At 35.3% G+C, this 13,798-nt stretch overlaps 1 protein-coding gene across 1 annotated transcript; it reads right to left on the minus strand.

Moving 5' to 3' along the window:
- Nucleotides 1-1,612: 1,612 nt before the first annotated feature.
- LOC107723887 (SLAM family member 5-like) lies at nucleotides 1,613-11,442 on the minus strand. The gene is made up of 6 exons (XM_016532616.1): nucleotides 11,394-11,442; nucleotides 10,663-10,986; nucleotides 9,763-10,056; nucleotides 3,384-3,503; nucleotides 2,600-2,667; nucleotides 1,613-1,663 (listed from the first exon to the last, which is right to left on the minus strand). Exons 1-6 carry the CDS (start codon nucleotides 11,440-11,442, stop codon nucleotides 1,613-1,615), a joined length of 906 nt encoding a protein of 301 aa, XP_016388102.1.
- Nucleotides 11,443-13,798: the final 2,356 nt, after the last annotated feature.

A 13,798-nucleotide genomic window follows, 5' to 3' on the forward strand; every position in this document is an offset into this window, starting at 1 on the left:
TGCAGGGATACTTCAAATATAAAAACGGTGACTTATTAGGTCATGTTTTCTCATTAAAATCAGATGACTTCACTTTTTATGAGCAATACCGTTGTCTATCAAGCTGTGGTAGAGATGTTCGAAAACAAATACCACTCTACAGGCATTGTTCTGTGGCAATATTGTTGGTATGGTACGGCACATCTAGTAGATAAAGGCATTATATATTTTGTAATATAAAATAAACATTGGTCAGTTCTGGCAGAATGTTTGGGATAGAAATGCAGGGGAGGCTTTATATGTTTAAACTACATAAGCATCAGGTGAAAACACACATAATGTGATGTGGGGATATTAAAGGCCGTGACAGCTTTGTAGTTGTTCACAGTCAACACAAAAATCTCCTAGCAACCGAAACGCAGACGATAAACTCTGCTATTGATAGCATTTGCGTTGAGGTATTACGGTTTCATTAAAGAGTCACTGAGTCACTAAGAGTTACTAGGGTTTAACATCTGAAAAATCCATTAGTTTACAATGAGTCGGGGAAAACATATTATTTCATGTTAAGGACCTCACACGCCGCACTCTGTGCACAATTGCCATTATTTCACTCCAGAGGCCAACAGATAATTAACAACAACAACAAAAAAGAATGGCCAAAACTTACAGGGGACGTCCCATATGCACACCTCGTATGAAACTATTTTAATGCAGTGGTTTAGAGATGTGACATTACACTTTAAACACCTCTACAAAACTCATTTGTTATAAGTAGAAAAAAGAATGGGGACTTCATGGGGGATGTCCCAAATGCACACCTCATATGAAATGTCATCAGTTTGTCATCAAAGTGTTTTTATCATTGGGTCTTAGTATTTGCTGAAAGGAGTTTTAATATAGAGTGATCAGCTATGATTTCAGTGGCATGCTACAAGCAAAAATAAAACACAGTAACAATGGCAAGAAACCGAAAAATATAAATATGAATAAGAAATATATATTGAAGCATTTTTCATATTTCACATTCACACATTAAGATCTCTCAGTAATATCACTGTTTGATTTAATAGAATCATTTGGATTTATTACTATGTAGCGAAGCTGTTTTGTCTAAAGCAGACGTCAAACGGCTTCATTTGAGTGAGAATGGGAAAAAAACAACAACTTTCAACCACATGCTTTCACCTCAAACATACTCTCACACACTGACATTAAACACAAATATCTAGCAGATACATGCTCATGCAGAACCTGTCTGCACATTTCTGTACAGATGTGAATCAATGAGACCACAGCAGGGTCTAAACTCCCTTTGATGAGTATTTTGCATCTGCGATTTGCACTTTTTTTTAATGAGATTAACACACATGGTCTCTTTAAGACTTTAAGAATCAAACATGAAAATTTGTCATGTGTGACAAATGATTTAGATCATTTGTTAAAAGTCCTTACTGAAGTTTTTAGGAGACCATTTCATGAATTCATCTTTAAGTACCACACTTTAAACCCTGCTGCATGGCAGTTTGATTTCCTGATGCAACATATGGTGATTCAGACCAATCCCAAAACTTAAACATTGACTTTGAAACTGAGTTTGTCGCAGGAGGTTCTCAGTCTTGCAGTTTGATCATCATCTCATGGCAATAGGTACATACTCCACACGATCTTCCTCTTTAACCTCCTGTAAAAAAACACATCACATAAGAGATTATAATTCTAAAACAACCGCCAGAAGTGTGACCCTTATTACAGACTTACATTAGACTCTACAAAAATTGCATGAATCTGTTATAAAAAGTGGGAAGCTGTATTAAAGGCAAATGGTGGTAAATCACCGTAATAATGAAATATTGCCATTTTCCCAGGTATTCACTTTTTTTTTTTTGTCCAACCCCTGGACAATTTATTGAAGTAATGCCAAATTGGACAATAAAAATCTGATCTAATATGTGATTTTGCTGTAACAAAATCCAATCTACCAGAAGTATGGAAAAAGAACCAAAAAAGATGGATGGTGTAAATGCCACCATGGTGTTGTAAAGCAGGTTTGATGATTTAAAAAATACATTTGCTCATGGACTGGCATGCAAACAAGAAGAAATGTGCATTGGTGTGACTTTCATTTCCTGAAGCCTTCAGTTTCCTGTTAGATGGTTTTGGCTTTAGTGAGTTTCTTCTCAAATAAACAAACACTGTTCACCGCTCAAAGCAAACAAAATTCAGTCCACTTAAATTTTTAAAATGCAACTTAATAGATTTGTATCGGAGATGCATTAACCATTTTCATTGACATAACTTTCTTCTGTTAAATTAAGAACAAATAAGATATTTTCTTATATATTATATGCACTGACTGAAGAGTTATTAACAATAACAATTGTTGTATTGATGGTAAACTTTGGGGATCATGCAGTCCTCCAGTGTTTCTCAGTTGCTTCATGTAAAATAAATAAATAACATAAATAAATAAATAGCTTTTATAAGTATTGGATATGGTGTTGTTGTGTGTGAGATGTGTCTGAATGATCATTATACAAAAAGACAGTCACACACATTTAAATCTGCATTGCTGAATTTATACAGAGATACACGACAAATTAGTAATAAATGATCTTACCGATTTATATGCTTTTCTTTTGAGAAAAGTGGGATCAGCATAAATTATGTCTTCATCATGGGTCTCAACTGCTTCAACAACAACAACAAAAATACATGAAAACAATCCTAACTGGATCTGTATTTTGTGACTAATGTGTTATTATTATGGCTGTCAAAGTTAAAGCATTAATGTACGCAGTTAAATATTTAAAGCAGCAAATTTTGAAAACGCATTAACAAATTACATTTTAACTGTTTCACATGCACAAAGTCCATAAAACAGTATGTTTATTATTAAACTTAAAGAGACATTCCTTACAGAGAATTTGTAAATCAAATGCAGACTGGATGCATTTGCATTTTTTATATGGTGAAATTTAATCATCATTAAAGCTTGAAGCTTGAAAAGTGAAACAGCTTAATTCATAGAAGTGTTAACTTACATACCAACAGAGTGCTGCATCTTTAGAATTATGACCATAAAAATGTAACAAAGGTTGTTTTATTATTGGAATAATCTGGATTTGCATTTCTGTGTTTGTATTTCCAGTTTGGTTTGATGCCGTTTGAGAAATGCAGAATCAGTTTTTAGTAAAGAGCTGTGTTCAGGGACATTACAGATATAGACGTGTATGAATATCATCTACAGCAAAACAAAATAAATTTAGTTTAGTTTATGTATATAAAATACAAAAAAATTAGAATAATTGTGATTTAAATGATAATTAGGACTATCAAACAATTAAAATATTTATTAATATTATATGTTATAATACTTGTTAAAATCAGTAAGTAACAGTGACCTTCATGATCATTTTTTCGGTGTTTCCAGCAGATGCAGAATATCCTGACTGCAGCTACAATCAACAGAGATCCAGCAGCAGCAGCAGCAGCAGAAATCAACACTATCAGAGAGACTGAGCCTGTAATGATAATCACTAATGTAAGTGAATATGCCATTTTGATCTACAACAAAAGAGAGATCAGGTCAGTAAATAAACACATATATCAGCGCTACTGTACCTGAACATGTGAGACAGAGTTTGCTGATGTCCAGATGTGTGGTCTGGTTGCTGATGGGATTGTTGAGCACACAGCTGTAGGTGTTTCCTACCACCTCCAGAGGTAGAGAGAGACTGATGCTGAGATCAGACACACTGATGCTGGACAATAAACTGTTTCCTTTGTACCAGGAGAGAGTCACATCACTCACATTCAACACTGAATCTCATCAACAATCTTCTTTTCAGTTCATTGTGCTGAGTGAGTGTTTTGTTTTTTAATATGTAAAATAAGAGTATGTGAATGTTTGGACAAATGACATCTCTACCCACCATAGATGGAGAAGATTTGCTTCTCAGTTATGATTTCAGATTTGAGAGACTTTTCAACACCAAATTTCCATGTTATGTGGTCTTCTTTATGTATTTTAGTAACATCAGTGTGTAGAGTGACAGAATTCCCCTCAATCACTGATATTGACTCACCAAACACACCTGATGAACATGAAGATATTTTGCACACAATAAGACTCCTTGGTTTAAACTTGGTTTAAATCAGCTGCATTTTTTTTTGTCATTTACATTCACAATAGCATGCAAAGGCACGGAACAGAATAAAAGGTGAGATATATGAACAGACAGACGTGTGAGTGTGTGTGTATTAGCAGATGAAAATGATCTAAACAGTATAGGAGCAGCTTTATTACTCTAAATTGAAAAAAAATATATTACACCACACACATGCTTTTATAACTTACCAATCTGACGGCACCAGCACAAACAGAACAAAACACACATTTGAAACATTTTCTTAAGTTGTTCAGTGTCTGATCTAAGAAGACTATCCGCTAAAAACACTCAAGCTGATGTGTGAATCCTCCCACAACGGACCTCCTGTTCACACCTGCATATTTCATAATGTTTTAGTTCATCTGGCCCTTATTAAGACTTAACTGTTCTAATTGTAGGCCTATATATATATATATATATCAGTTACACATACACATACTTTTTTAAAGATAGTTCACAGACTATTAAATAGAAGTAGAAGAATAATGATGAATATCAGAGGAACTATAGAAAAATTGAGCCTAACCCTTGTGATTTAAAATGGTTGTATATATAAATAAATTTTTGATTGCTTGTGGAAAAAACTAAGTACAAAGTTAAAACCATTTGCCCATCAGTGTGTAGAGTGACAGAATTCCCCTCAATCACTGATATTGACTCACCAAACACACCTGATGAACATGAAGATATTTTGCACACAATAAGACTCCTTGGTTTAAACTTGGTTTAAATCAGCTGCATTTTTTTTTGTCATTTACATTCACAATAGCATGCAAAGGCACGGAACAGAATAAAAGGTGAGATATATGAACAGACAGACGTGTGAGTGTGTGTGTATTAGCAGATGAAAATGATCTAAACAGTATAGGAGCAGCTTTATTACTCTAAATTGAAAAAAAATATATTACACCACACACATGCTTTTATAACTTACCAATCTGACGGCACCAGCACAAACAGAACAAAACACACATTTGAAACATTTTCTTAAGTTGTTCAGTGTCTGATCTAAGAAGACTATCCGCTAAAAACACTCACTCTGATGTGTGAATCCTCCCACAACGGACCTCCTGTTCACACCTGCATATTTCATAATGTTTTAGTTCATCTGGCCCTTATTAAGACTTAACTGTTCTAATTGTAGGCCTATATATATATATATATATCAGTTACACATACACATACTTTTTTAAAGATAGTTCACAGACTATTAAATAGAAGTAGAAGAATAATGATGAATATCAGAGGAACTATAGAAAAATTGAGCCTAACCCTTGTGATTTAAAATGGTTGTATATATAAATAAATTTTTGATTGCTTGTGGAAAAAACTAAGTACAAAGTTAAAACCATTTGCCATCTCACAGTACCAGGTTTACCCGAGGTTCATCTTCTGAGTCAAACTGAAACCTGCTGTGGTTAGATCTGCTGGGTGGACAAACATGTTGTGTGTTTAGTTTGTAGGTGAAAGCCTTCTTCCTGTCCTGCTGTTATGAGCAGCTTTTTAAGACCCTTTAATCTACAGAAAGAATTATGATGAGAAACCGTTTCTGACAGAGAGGGAGTGAAACAACAAAATGGCCATATGTAACTTACAATTACTTTTCTGATTGTCAGTTGTTTGGTTTTTGAAAGAAAGTGATACTTCTCACAATTAAGCTTGTACTTGGTTGACTTATTACAGGTAAAACATTTCCCTTTGTATGCACACATTATTCAATTATATTAACAAAAAAAATGTTTTCCCCACATTTTATTGTAAAATAAATGAATACTACAGCTGTTGTTAGCGAACTCTCATCTGTTGTAAATGAAAGTGAAAGTGAGCAATGCGACGGCCAAGTAAGATAACCTATACTCAGAGTTTGTGCTCTACATTTAACCCATCCAAGTGCACACGCACAGCAGTGAGTAGTGAACGAACACACACACACACACACTATTTGCAGTTGGGGTTCGGTGCCTTGCTCAAGCGTCTCACCTCAGTTGTGAGAATGTGGAAGAGAGTGCTGTTCATTCACTCCCTCCACCTAAAACTCCTGCCGGTACTGAGATTTAAAGGGGTCATCGGATGCAAAATTCACTTTTCAAGTTGTTTGAACATAAATGTATGTTGGAAGTGTGTGTACACATCCATCCTATAATTATAAAAATCCATCCAGTGTTTTTTTTTTAATCCCTATTTTAAAATCCCCTTTCTCAAACCAGGCTGTTCTGAGATTCCTGTCAGAATCACGTAGTTCTGTACAGGCCCCTCCCACGATAGTTGATTGACAGTAGTTTTTCAGCACAGACTGGACTGGTGTCTTACCTTAGACCCGCCCTGAGTGAGCTATCATCAGTCCGCCATTGTGTTGACTCTGGTGCAGGGGAAGACAATATGTCTCCGATTAAGCGATTGAGGTGCTTTATTGTTGGATGTAATAATGAATATAGCAGTCGTCATTTACTCCCGACATCTGAATTGAGTTCTGTCTTCGGGTTCTATAGCAGGAATATATAGTGGTGTTGACCACAGTGATACGAGCATGACAGAATGGCAAAAGTATATAGCTTATTTAAAAAGATGGAAACATGATAAATAGCTAATCTATGTTTATATGAGTTTGTTATTGTTCAAACAGGCATCAGGAAGGCAACGCAATGATCAGGCAAGGGGTCTTATTTTTCCTGTTGTTTCTTTAACGGTTCCAGCAGCATCTACTTATAGCAATGTAGAGCTGTAATCAGGGACATGTGATTTTCTCCTTTGGACACTAGAGAGAGATAATGAGCTTGTACTACATTTGCTAAAATGTCCAGCTGAGCATGTTGTGTGCAGTCATACTGTAAACCACTAATGCACTTAATGTTCAATGAAACTGTCTAAAAAGAATAAATCAAGAGCCATAAATGACAGCCAAAAAGGCACACTGAAGGGTGGAATCAATTTTAATAAAGAAACTACATTTCCATTCGATAGAACATTTAGCTGAGCTTCTGAATGCTTTGCTATTTGTGAGGCATCAAATTAAAGCAACAATATTTTGGACATCACAATAACCACTTATGAGAGCACACGTGCAAAAAAAAAAATCATTAGATGAAATCAAAAGATGTGATACAAATAGGCAAAATAAAACTGAGACATCTGGGCAGAGAATAAATGGGAAAACAACCAAAATGTGTGAGGCAGCGTCCTGTATGAGCTCTATCATCAGTTCCAGTAGACACAGTATTTGATCACCGTTTTTTGGGGACATTTTCATACACAGCCTCCGACTTTGATTTCTGCAAGAAAACGTAAACTTAATCAAGAACATTGCTGATGTGACAGAAAATTAATAGCAGACCAACTTTAGGTTTCTGTCTGAATAACCTTTACAACAAGACCTCATTAGTGTTTCTATGAAATCATTTTAAAAATAGTTTTAAAATCCCAAATCAGTAGAGCTGAACATAACGTAAAAGGCATAATAGGAAGAACAGCAGTTTTGTTTTTCAAATAACTACTGCTACTACAGAACAGATCGAGCAGTTGGAGGAAATTACATCAGTCATCCAGTTCATCACGTGACTTTTTAAACCGTTAAATCATCAAACAAATCATTTAAATTCTGAAGGTTTGAGAATGGTTGCATTTCACACAAAAGCAACATATTTGTTGCAGCACGTCTACAAAGCAACCAGCTTTAGCTTGAAGCTGCATTTGACCTCAGACGATCATGAACCACAGAGCAGCTGCAGCTCGAGGCCAGATTTCAGCACAGGTAACATGAGTCAACAACTGTCCTTTTTGATTGAAAATCTAATGATATAAAACTGATGTTGTATGATTAATTTTAGAATAACAAACCCAGTTATTTATACTTAGAACTGTCTGTATATGATTTTAAATAGCAGATTATTTAGTAGGCCACAGACCACAGCAGGTTTGGGTTTGGTGTAACGGTAAAAAGTTTTACATGTAAGATCATAACAGTGATCTCATTATATATGTAAACAAAAAACAAACAAACAAAAAAATGTTCAGACAGACAGTAGCATCTAGGAGAGTGTTGCAGGGTTTTCCTGCGGAACTGGGCTGCTTTTACACTGTTCCCACGGGTTGTTTTTTACAGTCAGGTTTTTAAAACATCTCAGACCGCACCCATTCATTTACACACTTGCACATTTTCAATAAATATCCCGCATTCCTGAATAGAGTTAAGCACACAAATGACATGTAATCATTATCCAGAGATTAACAAAAAAACACAAATGTAAATATAATGTTTTAATGACAGCGAGAATTGCTTGGCTATGAAAATGCTATTCTATACTGCAGAAATTACTGTATGAGCCCAAATAAAATATTTTTACTTTAATAATTGTCATGCACACTTGATTTAGTATCATATGCTGCTGGACTCATCAACTGATGCAACAGTGGTTGCCATTACCGATTATGCACGTTCACTGCTGCTCTGTTGTCTTAAAAAGGCTTGAATATTGTACATGAAAAAATAAATAAAACACAACCCTACCACTTTTTAAAACAAAATAACACCAGTGATATTTTTGCTTGCAAAAAAATCCACAAATCACTTAAAAAGTGCTGGGTCAAATGTGAAGTCACCCTGTTCTTCCAGTGCCCACGTTCTAAGCAGAGTTACAAGTTGACCCTGAACATTGTCCCTTTTTATTTTTATATATATATATTTTTTACTATTTTTATTTATTTATTTTTACAAGCCAAGAAAAATCTGGACTACACTGTTTGCTGTTGTCGATGAGACATGAGCATGCAATGGTGCTTTCGGGAGCAATGAAGGCCGCTCGATCATCCACATCTAACTGTGCTCTTTTATACAAAACAAAAAAAAATGTTTTAGGGGGTAAAAAATAAAAGAGCACGATTAGATGTGGATGATCGAGTGCCCCTCATCACTCCTAATAACACCACTTGATGCTCAGGTTTCATCGAACACAGCAAACACTTAAGCCTACAGTGTATGTGCCTTGTGAAAAGGGACAAGTAAGGGTTTGACATTCACCATTCACTATCGTTGAAAAATGTAAACCCTTAGTGTAAATGGGTGGCGAAAAACATTCTTAAACTATCCTTTGATCATAGGTGCTGGCAGTTGGACGTCTGTTCACTGACCGTCTGATGCACATTAAACACAAAACTTCAATCAGATTAACTGACTGCAACAACTTCTTGCAACACAGTCATGAATTGTCTTACCTTTTTGTGTGTTTTGGGTTTACACAATGGTGAATCAGACTCTTCCTCGTGGGTTTGGACTGCATTAACAATCACAGGTGTGTTAAAATGAAAAGTTTTCAATATTATTTATGCATTTGTATCTTAAAATATAGTTCCACAGATTAATTGCTTGTCCTCCTGACCTGTTTTTCTACATTTCTTGCAGGTGCAGCACATCACGACTGAAACTACAATCAACAGAGATCCAGCAGTGGCAGCAGGGATCAATATGTAAAATAACGGTAGGCCTTGATCTGTAATCGATAGTTCTGCAATGGACAAAATGAGCCAATTGTGTGAATCTGTCTGCTCTACAACAAACACTATGAAACATCAGCCCTATATAGTCTATATATCACTGACAATATAGCTGGTGACGTACCTGAGTGAATCTGACAGAGTTTGCTGATGTCCAGATGTGTGGTCTGGTTGTTGATGGGATTGTTGAGCACACAGCTGTAGGTGTTTTTCTCCTGATATTCCACCTCCAGAGGTAGAGAGAGACTGATGCTGAGATCAGACACACTGATGCTGGACAATAAACTGTTTCCTTTGTACCAGGAGAGAGTCACATGACCCACATTCACCACTGAACACAACAATGAACAATTCTGCTGTGATGAAGATGAAAAATTGTGTGAACAATCTCTGGTAATGTAAGGAGTGGGCAGACGAGCTGAAAAATATAAGAGAATGAACAGAAACATAGACAAATGTAAGCAACAATCTTGGTGTAGTGTTTTTAGTGTTTTTGTAATTTTAAACTATAAAATGTTTAAACATTGCAATATTTAGATGAAGACCATGGCTATTCTGTAAACTTTAAAATACTCAACGGTTTCAGGTTAGTATAGCTATGGATATAAACAATATACATGTTGACATGATTCTAGTGTGGGAAAAAAACAACTTTCATATCCAGTTTTAAAACTTCATCACTATCACAATGTAATGTTGTAAACCCTACACACATGAAGTGACTGTATAATGATTTAAACAGCTTTGCAGCTCAAACAAAGCAAACATTTTAAAACTAGAATTAATGTACATGCTTTAATAAAGCTTAAGTCCTCAAAAAATTGGTCCTGTTCATGTCAACTGTAAGTGCCTCACCGTAACCTCCAAATGAGGTACAAGTCAATTTTATTTTATTTAACTTTTTTTTTTTTTTTTGGTAATCAAATTTATACTGTGGATTGAGCTTAATATGAATTGAATCTGTAATATTCCTTTAATAAATCAAGAATATTTGGATATTAAGAATGAGGCAAATGATACTCACCATAGACAGAAACACTGAATGTCTTTGATGACAGTTTCGCTGCAATTATCTGTAGTTTATAGAGTCCAGCGTGTTGAGTTGTGATGTTTGTGATGGTCAGAGATCCAGTCTGATTGTCCAGCTTCAGTCTGTCTCTGAATCTCTCATCATTATATGTGAAGAAATTTTTAGAGGCTCTATTTATTTGAGCTATCAGAGACTTTTCATCTCCAAAATTCCACATTATTTCATCATCTTCATGTATTTCAGTAACATCAGTGTTTAGAGTAACAGAATCTCCCTCCATCACTGACTGGGTTTCATTTGTCTCGGCGCGAAACACACCTGCAGAAACAAACAAGTAATCAGTTTCTAACATTTAAATGTGAAATGAATAACAGCAGCAGAGATGGAACATAAAACAAAAGTTGACATATATGAGTAATTTTGTCTTTATTGTATTTTAAAGTTCAAGTACAGCAACGTAAATGTACAGTTAATAACAGCCAAGTCAAACTACTAATTTATTTCTGCAGGAAACTTTTAATGGTTTCATACTTTTATGTTTTTTGTTTCACTGAACAGTCTCACTGAAATGAGACCTGACTCCAGTAGATCTCACAATAATATCACAGTTTGATTTGATTTATCTGGTGAGCACAGCAAATGCAAATCATTTTTTTTAAACCATAACAGCAGCTTTATTACTCTGAAATAAAAAGGAATTCATAAAAATGATTTTTATTACTTACCAATCAAATGCCACCAGCACAAACATAACAAAACAAGCGCATTAAACATTTTCTTTAACAGTTCTGTGTCTGGTCTAATAAAACTATCTGCTTCTAACACTCAAACTGTTCATCTGTTGTGTGAATCCTCCTCTGACAGAGTTTGACCCTCCCAGAGTCACAGTGCAGGCACACACACTGAATGTAAGTTAATCTATCAATGTATAGTTACATATAATATGCCAAAAAACATTAACATTAAGTCAGCTTTAATTGTTAATGGTGGGAAACGTTTTATCAAAAAACTTTATCAAATGGAAAAAATGTTTTCCCCCCATTTGTCGTTAATGGTTTGACTGTTTTAAATACATATAGAAGAGAAGAACATTTTCTACATGATTAATAGTCAAACTGAATTTAATGGAGAAATAAATCGTTTGAAATGGTTTTATGATTATTCCATTGTTGCAAATTGCATTGTTAGTCCTGAGGTGTGACACTAGCAGCTCATTTTCTGAGTCAAACTGAAACCTGCTGTGGTTAGTTTTCTTCAGAAACATGCTTTGATCTGTTGGATGGACAGACAGCTTTTTGCACATGAGTGGCCATTTGTTTCATGTGTATTTAGTTTGTAGGAGAAGAGGCTTCTTCCTGTGCTACTGCTATGAACATTACAGTTGATGCCCTCACAGAACTGGTTTTCAGTGAGATGCTGTGATCTCACGAGAATTCGTATTTTACGTAAAGGTTCTACAAAACGTACATTTACTTATGTTTTCACAGGCACAAAAACATACTATACTGACGCATTTACAGCATTTTGACATAGGCCTATACAATAATGGCGTATTGATGACACCTAAAACGTAAATTATTTATGAACTTCACAGAATTACAAATGAATCCTTATAAATGTGTAATTCTGATTTACAGAAGAGAGAATTATGAAGGAATCCTTGAAATTGAGGCATTAACTTTTTATTATATTCAGTTGTCATATAAATGACATTATGTTTTCAATTGCATTATTAAATAAAGCTTACTCATTTACTTAATACGAAATGATAACATTTCGTTCTGTGTGATTTCTGCTGCCAACTCGTTTCGTAAAACAAAACTTATTAAACACGACTTTAAAAGCTCTTAAAATGAATAACTCTCGTCTGCGTCGTCACTTGTGATGTGAAGATTGGAAAATTTTACTGACTTGGATCTTTGAAGCCAATTCAGCAAAATGAATTAATCATTTTTCAAGTCATTTCATTCATTTCAGTAGAATATAATTAAAAGGTTAATATCCAAATTCCCCAACACATCTACGCAAACATTGATCACATTTTGAATAAATTACAATTACATAAAGACGGTATGATATAATAATTACACATGTGAGCAACCATTTCAAAATACTCCCAGACAGAGGAGGATTTGGCTCTGCGCCAGTAGCAGCTCTGATGTTTTACTTTTTTCCATTACTGCCACCCACAGGACAAACTGACAGCATCAGAAACAAACCCGTAAACTGATGTCCGGGGGCATTTTTTAAAAAACCTTATTAAATGTAGCCTATGCATCATGAATATGGAATGCCACGATCTTAATTCCAATGGATAAATTCAGTTAAAATAATAAAGGGCTGTTACTAGTAAAAATCCGATCAGTGTCAACAAAAGCCATCAGAGCCATCATTACTGAATGCATTTACACTGCAATTAGCCTACAAATGCATAAAATGGTATGAAATTAATGTTTTAAATTTTGAAGGCAGAAATATGTCAATATGTCAATCAATTAAATGATACGTTTAATATGAAACTAAAACAGACTAGGGATGTGCATTATGGTTATCACTATGTCAATCACTGCTACTTCGAAAGCAAATCCCGCATAAATATGCAGATGTCATTCCCGAAACTTTGCAACGTGTGTGTGGCCGAAAAATATAATTCTACATTTTAAATGGACTAGAAAACTCGCAAAGAGCGCTCTTTATAACCACTCGAAAAAGCTGTCACTCTTTGTTCATCGCGATCTCACAAAGTTCTGTTATGACCAATGAATCTCACACTGCACAACTCCATCTGCCATCAGTGGTTCAACCGTAACGTTATGAAGCGACGAGAATACTTTTTGTACACGAAGAAAACAAAAATAACGACTTTATTCAACAATTTGTCTCCTCTGTGTCTCTGCGCATCACCGTAGCGCCATTTTGGAGAATATCCGCTGAACGCAAACTGCGTATGCCAGGGATCCTCAAATCCGGCCCACGAGATCCACTTTCCTGCAGAGTTTAGCTCTAACCCTAATCAAACACACCTGAGCATACTAATCAATGTCTTTCCGGATCATTAGAAAATCACAGGTAGGTGAGTTTGATCAGGGTTGGCGCTAAACTCTGCAGCGCATTGGCCCTCCAGGGCAAG

This window comes from Sinocyclocheilus rhinocerous, unplaced genomic scaffold, assembly GCF_001515625.1.
Source record: "Sinocyclocheilus rhinocerous isolate Xijiao unplaced genomic scaffold, SAMN03320098_v1.1 scaffold3077, whole genome shotgun sequence".
NCBI classification, from domain to species: Eukaryota; Metazoa; Chordata; class Actinopteri; order Cypriniformes; family Cyprinidae; genus Sinocyclocheilus; species Sinocyclocheilus rhinocerous.

Coding starts and splice junctions, on each gene's coding strand:
- LOC107723887 (XM_016532616.1), bottom strand. CDS start 11,442: ATGTTTAATGCGCTTGTTTTGTTATGTTTGTGCTGGTGGCATTTGATT. Junction 3,504..9,762: donor ACTCTGTCAGATTCACTCAG/GTACGTCACCAG, acceptor TTATCATTACAG/GCTCAGTCTCTCTGATAGTG. Junction 2,668..3,383: donor CCGAAAAAATGATCATGAAG/GTCACTGTTACT, acceptor TTGTTGAAGCAG/TTGAGACCCATGATGAAGAC.